We start from the raw sequence: 7,759 nt of genomic DNA, 5'->3' as shown, positions 1-7,759 counted from the left end.
TTCATTTTGGATTCATTCTGAAATTCTCTCTGAATCGGGCTTTTGAAAAATTATGAATGGTTACTAGAATAATCTCAGGTCTTTTATATTTTATTTATAGTTTATTGAATATTTCATGAAAAAAAAATTAATATAGGGTAGAAGAATCGAAAGTTTCGCAAAACCATTATACCCTCGTGATACCCTCAAACAGTTACATTCTGAGAGCTGAAAATGTCTTCCAATAATAAAAATAAAAAAGCTGATTTTGTAGCAATATACAGGCTGGAATTTTATAAAAATAAGAGTAATTGGAAATTAGGTGCAAGAGGAAATACAATAGAAACGAAAGTACAGTAAGTACCCCCAATATTCCAAATAAAATTTAGCTGAAAAATCAGACATTACTCGTATAAAGAGAAAGATATGAGTGATGCGATACTTTAGTATATAGCACTTAGTATTTTGGTTTATATAACGCCATTTATTTTGGCAAAAGAGTCAATATCAAAATGATCATGGATGTTTGTGATTTTTGTACCCGTGTACAAAGGGATTGACTTGAGGGGTTGACTACTGTATATTTTTAGTAATAGTAGTTTTCTAAAATCATTTATGACCAAAACTTATCATACATATCTTTACTATGCCTATGTAAGCAATAATAAATGATGTTTTGTTAAGTAGTTACCTAAATCATCAGCTTAATGTCAAGTTTTGCATGAAGAAATTTTATACAAATATCTATGAAGAGTAAAACAATTTTTCATTGTCTGCAGAAGTACTCTCAATGCAACCTATGATGTGGAGGAAGGGTCATCATTACACCTCAATGATGCATTTATTGATACTGCCTCAGGTTTGTAATAGAAAATATATTTTTATTGAACACTAGCGGTCTGCCCCGGCTTCGCCCGTGGTACTTATTAATGTTTTCTCTACATAAGAACCATCCTCGTACTTCAAGGAATATAATAAAAAAAGATTTATCGAAATCGGTCAACCCGTTCACGCGTGATGCCATGACAATGCGAAACGGGTTTCATTTTTATATATAATATAGATTGAACAAATGTACAAAATTGGTAGTTAAGATACTTAATCATCAAATTATTTTTTTATTTGATGATTATCTTGGATGAAATTAACCCATTGAGCCCCGAACGGCCCGATCAGTCCACGACACAATAGATTTTCTATTGTGTCTGTGATTCCGGGGCCTGAGTTAATTTAATTAAACATAATAATTGTTAGTATTTTTAATGGATTTACTAGGCAAGTGTTGATATATAAAGTAATATTTGAATCTGTTATATAGATATCAATCCTTTTAGAAAATTAGTGATCAGTAAATTTTGGCAATAACAATCTTAATAACAATTTATTTAAACTAGTAAAAAAAATTGCTTTTCTAATATAGAAATTATCACATCCAAGTAACATTAAAAGCATTAAAATATTCCAGACGCAGACAAAACATCAAAATCTAAACCGGACTCACTAAAAAACAACCTCTCACAGCAATGGCTGGAAAGTATCAACATATGGCCATCGACCACACAGAAACAGAAGACAAACGATTCCAATGATATCCTACAGAAGTTATTATCTAGAGACAGAGAAGTAGATATGAAATTGGATCGTAATTTGTGTTTAAATTGTCCGGGATTGGAGAAGGAAATTAACGATAGGGTTGTGGAACTGCAATCTGAATTCTTGCCGAAGCGAGGTGAGTGGTAGAAATGATTATGGGAGATAGAAAAGTACTTTCCATTTAAAAGGAATAAATAATTGAATTAATAAGCAAGTATGTGACAGAAATATACGTAGCTGAACTAGTAAATTTCGTAGTGCATGATATTTTTGTCAATGTTTTGTTTTTTAATTCAATTTTACTGTTCGGGAATTAAAAAAAAAATTCACACAGCATGCTACATATTATTACAAAATAACATTACATTTTATGTCTTTCTGCCTGCTACTTTTGTTCGTAATTCTGTAGAAACTGCTTTCTGAACCGGTGGTAAGTTACTATTTTTCTGTATTTTGTCAAATCAAAAGCGCTTCTAAACGAAGTTTTGTTGAATATATAAATATTTGAGTTTCAGTTTAGTTTCAGTTTACGTATTTTTTGCGAAATTTTTGCCACATAAAAAAAGGTACAAAGTATCGTAGTATTCTCTTATATTTTACTCGGAATTTACCATTTACTTTTAATACATCTATTCTAGCGGAAAAACGTCCCAGAAGCATAAACACGAACACAACAAAGAGTGCTCTAAGTAAAGACGACGTGAGGACGATCGCAGAATTGCAAGCGCAGTACTACGGGGTGGAACACGCTTGGCGGGAGTTTAATCCAGGTACGTGATTGCTGATCTGCCAATAAAGTATACATAAACATTCGAATAAAATAACATTCCTACTGAACTGCTCAATAGATATTATAAACTACAAATTTCATACTTTGCACAATTTTCGAGAATATACGGGATAAAAAAAGAGAAGTTACAGGAGTAAAAAGCTTTTTTTATGCGTTCAAATGTATAGTTTAACAATTTGCAGCAATCCCGCCCCCACCACTGCCGCTGCCAAAAATGACTGAACCCGACTGGCCTCAACAGTGGATCAATGATAATCCTGCTGATGATGGTGAGATGCACACACACACACAAATGCCCGCACGCACGCATATACACACGCACGCTGCACGCACACAGTAACGCGCATGCGTGTGCACTGTGCACACACATTCGCATCCATCAAATTGAAAAATAATTCATATAAACTTACAAGAGTTCATTGATTTACCACCAATACCACTCTCATAAACATTTAAATTCTTAAAAAAAATTGCGAATTCTAGCAGCCTTTGACAATCAAGAATTCGCAATTTTTTACATATTCTGTGAATTTTGTTAATTTAAAATGCGGCACTGTCTTCTTAGAGCCGCATGTTAATGCCTTCATTTTTGAACGCAATAAAGAATTTTTATTTTAATTATTTTATGTTCTTTTTCCGCGTCAACAACAGGTGCTAAATTCCCTTTATTTTTTTGTAAAATTGGTTAATTATAAGAATATTACAGTGGACGTGGTGGATGGAGCCGATCACAGGTTCTTGTCGTCTGGTTTCTTGAGTTTGCAGCGTGAATTCAATTTAGTAGAGGTGAGTATATGCGTATTTTTAGTATTTTTTGCTATAATTTATAAATATTAAAAAAACGACTATACGAACACGCATAGTGAACCAAATTCAGTAGCTATAAATACCTATTTCATAAAAACATACATAGATATTAAACAAAAGCCTAAATTAAAATGCTAAGTCTGTTGTGATTTCTATTTCTACCTTTATCTCAAAATATATTTTTATTTTACTGTTATATCTATTATTGACATACTGTAAACACCTAGACTCACAATCGTCTATTAACCCATTGAGCCCCGAACGGCCCGATCGGTCCACGACACAATAGATTTTCTATTGTGTCTGTGATTCCGGGGCCTGAGCTATTAAATGATCGTCAAAATTGTGTGAGCAGCGCGGCATTTATACGTATACCTCACTTTATAACATTCATTCCTTGCCACTTTTGTCTGCAAAAATTAGTCAAAAATGTATTTAGCTAAGGACGTTGGTCAAAACTTCAGTAAAAGAAATTACTTTTGAGTGTGAGTGTTTTCGCTCGCTCCTGTTTGCCTTTGCATTTAAAAGCTATTTTGACTAAGGGCGTTCGCGACGGTCAAAACCACTTTTGACTGCCGAAATCAAGCGTTCGTTCGAATCGAACGTTCTTTTAAAAACTCTGCCTGATAGTTGATACGCGTAAGCAGAGTTTTGCTTCGGACAATTTTGTGCTTGATTGTGAGCTTAGTTGTTTATTGTACGTCAATGATTTACACTTCACCAGGAGCGCATGTCATGTCTGTCAGTGGACAGCTTTAGTGAGTTCAGTCGTGGTGCTGATCTCGCGCCGCACGCGTCTGAAATTGAATTGGCGGACTGTGAGTAATGGCTTTATGTATTATCTGTGTAAATGTAGCCTGTGTGAATTCTGTTGGCAAATAAAATAAATAAATAAATTCAAGATGGTAGACTGCGAATGGCGGGCGTATTTGCTAATCGATTTAAGTTTAGATGATGTATGAATTTGAGCTTTATTTTTTGTTATCTACCCTGATAAATCCATATCTATACTTTATAATATTATAAAGCTGAAAAGTTTGTTCCTTGTTTCAACGCGCTAATTTCAGGACTACTGGTCCGATTTGAAAAATTCTTTCAGTGTTAGATAGCCCATTTATCGAGGAAGGCTAGGCTATATATCATTACGCTAAGACCAACATGAGCGGAGCAATGCGGGTAAAACGGCGAAGCACAGCTAGTCATTAATAAAGTTAGTAGTAAATTTGAGTTTGACCTATGAAACATTTTGCGTGTTTTTGCTCAAATCCTTCGATTGGTCATACAATTCGGTCAGTGCACGAGGAGCTAGACCCGAACGTCGTGGCTCGCATGTCGTCCGAGCAGCTCGGCGCCGCGGTGCAGGCGCACGCGCGCCGCCTCGCGCAGCTGCTGTGGGAGAGCGGGGAGCGCCGGGTGAGTGCCTTGTGTGGGGATATTTATTTATTTAACAATAAACCAGGTTCATAAAATAACAATTTACAATAAACAAAAGGACAAAGGGCGGCCTTATCACTATGCAGTGATTTCTGCCAACCCCGGGGAGAAGGCAAAGAAGCGAGATAATAAATTGAGAAACAGAAATAAAAAACAATTATTAGACAAGATACACAAAACATACTTAAATATGTACATTATAACTAAACTAACTATAACTTAAACATACTAATAGTGTGGGATAGGGATAGTGTCGGAAACAAGAATTATTATCGTAAAAAAAACATGGGTGACGAGCACACGTGTGGGAAATGAAACTTCTTTGGTAAGATTCAAAGATACCAAAATCGTCCCCTTACTACATGACGATACGGGCCATAATGACCTTGAAATTTTACTATCAACGTGCCTAAAGAAATTTCACTTCTAATACAAAAGACCCGACTTCTAATACCCATTTGAATCTTGTCAAAGAAGTTTCACTTCTGTGTTCTCGGCACACACGGTCTTTTTTTATTAATTACATACAATAATTATTATTAGGATCGATCGCTACACGGTTATTGTATTTTTGAATTTGAATTAAATGATTTACTTTTGACGTTCACTTAATTATTGAAATATGATTTTGAACTACAATAAGCGATTTTTTTTAAATAAATACATTGATATATTTTTTATGTCCACAACAAAATTATACCTGAATTTTTATAATACATAATCAAATATATTTTCTATCTCCAGAAATTACGCCACTCTCACAGCCAGCACGAGCGTATGAGCGTCGACTCGTTTCCGACGCACGATATGGGACCGTACCGACACGATACGACCGAATTTATCGCAGGCTCCTTCCCCACGGGGCCACAGGGGAGGGTGGTAATAGAGGGGGGGAGACCGGTTAGGTTGCATGGGGATTTTGTTTAAAAAAATTTGTGGGTAGCAGAAAAACTTACGACGGTAGTTTTTTTTAGGTTTATTGTGGGTAGTCTCATGTTGTATCGAATTTCAGTAATTTCTTTGTGATTAATTAGGTTTTTTTGTTGTTATGAGGCTAATTTACAAGTACCCTCAAAAATGTATAACGTTTTTGTACGGGTTTAAAAATGGTTGTGCCATAAATACTGTTTATATTAATTATAATCTTAAATTGTCATAATTAACTATATATTTTCCAAAAATAGTAAACTAAAAGTATTGTCGAAGACTGATTATTGTATAAATACATAAAAATTGTTAAAAATTAAGAGTTTTATAGTCGACTTAGAAATTAAGTCGTCCACACACACGCGATTTAATTGTTTACGTATTAGCTGTGATTAAAATATGATTTTTCTTACAAAATAGACAGCTTAAAAAATGTAAAATAGCTAAAACACATGTAACAGAATATTTTTTTGTCGCTATGGCCACACTGGGCGCCACATTGATACATGATTTTTTCATACAGTCAATGATTTTGAGACGAACTTTTTGATCGAACCGTTCGTCTTCAATTTCAGGGATATAGAAGTAAAGGGTTTATAATTCTGACTTAAATTAGTTCAACTATGTATGTATTATATTTACCCTCGGAGCAATTAACTAGCCTGGAGAAGTAACAATTAATTGAACAAACGGCCAAGTAAGTTAAAAAGGCCAAACTAGTGTTCTAAACACTAGTTTGGCCTTTTTAACTTATGGCAAAATGTCATGCGAAAGAAGAGGACAGATATATTTCAGTTCGACAGTTTGAAATGACATGTAGCCATTTCGTTTTGTTTTGATCACCAGTCTGGTGATCATCGCTTGGTGATTTTAATTATTGTTTTTGAAGTGAATAACGTGTTTTTTAGTTTCTTATTTTATTTTCTGAAAAGATAATTTACTTAAGATTACATGGCTTGTGTTGTTCACGGCTGTAAAAGCCGTAGTAATGTGAAATCGAATGAAGATAGGAATTTGTCATTTCGCAGGTTATGGTTTTGATCAATTTTTTTGTTAATTGTATTATAAATAAGTGAATTAACGTTATTTCCTTAATCATCTATATTTTATCTAACCGCACAGTATTTTTTTGACCCTTCTTTTGCGACAGCCTAATTTTATTGAATGAATGTATGGATATATACATGACAAACGCAAGAGTAAAACTCCCATGAAGCTCACTATCATACTTTTCGAAAAAATTCAATCTGAATAAAAAGTACCGGTATTTTATATAATTCAATTTTAATTTTTTATTAATTTTTCTACCATTATAACACATTTTTTTGCATTGCGAGCGTCAAGGCTAGCCATAGGGCCAATTTTCGATCCATTCGGGGAAGAGCTGTGACTTCGCAATTTCGAGATAATCGCATAAATAACAAAATTTCATTTCTTTTTTTGTGACTGAACTTTTAAGAATAGGCAAATTATTTTTACTTCAAAACATAGTTATATGTATGGACTACTTCCACAAAAAAAACCGATCGCGAAAAGAGCGGGATTCGCGAGATATTAATTTCTGAAAAAGTACCGGTTCTTTAACGATTTTTTTGTATAAAATCCTAAATCACACTTTATCAATATTTTTATTTCATACTTTCATATAAAGGTAAGTAGGTACCCCAATTACTATTTTTTTTCTTTATTTATATACTTATACCACATTATACTATGAAGAGGATTACATAAATTTGTAAGTTTCCTTGTTTGTAAAATTATTAAAATAAACTTGACCTTGGATTTGGCAGGAAAAAATATGTAGCTAAGGGAGTGAAATGAAATGTGAAAATGTCTAAACTAAAAATACGTCATTTTCATTTGTTAGAATGAGTGAACTGTCTTCAATTTCAGTACAATATGATTCTTCTTCGTTGTGTTCATCTTCTTCTTCATTAAATTGAAATGGTTTCAACATTTCGATAACAGCAGAGGGCAAAGGCAATTTTTTCATACTGTTTTGGCGCATACTCAAACGTGTATTCGATATAACTGGATCGGACGATTCCAATGCCCTATGAAATAAGTCTTCCATTGTGTGTTTTCTGTCGTCTTTTCGGCTGTGATGTTCGCGGTCATATCGCCAATATTTATTTCTGGACTCTCCAGCTTGTTCGGATAAAACACCTACGGGCAGTACCGAGTTTTCTATAATTTCTTGGCCGTGAATAAGGATTTTGTGCATTGTCG

General features: G+C 34.0%; 1 protein-coding gene across 1 annotated transcript; it reads left to right on the top strand.

Moving 5' to 3' along the window:
• The first annotated feature begins 10 nt into the window (after positions 1-10).
• On the top strand, positions 11-6,181 carry LOC149896400 (uncharacterized). Its single transcript, XM_090117725.1, has 9 exons — positions 11-335; positions 759-838; positions 1,445-1,708; positions 2,211-2,342; positions 2,545-2,631; positions 3,069-3,148; positions 3,894-3,987; positions 4,464-4,582; positions 5,348-6,181. The coding sequence occupies exons 1-9, from the start codon at positions 214-216 to the stop codon at positions 5,528-5,530; spliced, it is 1,161 nt and encodes a 386-aa protein (XP_089973851.1). The 5' UTR covers positions 11-213; the 3' UTR covers positions 5,531-6,181.
• The last annotated feature ends 1,578 nt before the right edge of the window (positions 6,182-7,759 follow it).

The sequence above is a fragment of the Colias eurytheme genome, chromosome 28 (genome assembly GCF_061535395.1).
Source record: "Colias eurytheme isolate Ceu_HAF_F1 chromosome 28, ilColEury1 Martin Lab GWU primary, whole genome shotgun sequence".
In the NCBI taxonomy this organism is placed as follows: domain Eukaryota; kingdom Metazoa; phylum Arthropoda; class Insecta; order Lepidoptera; family Pieridae; genus Colias; species Colias eurytheme.
Note: the sequence above shows the minus strand (reverse complement) of the source record. Positions and strands in the feature narration are given on the sequence as shown.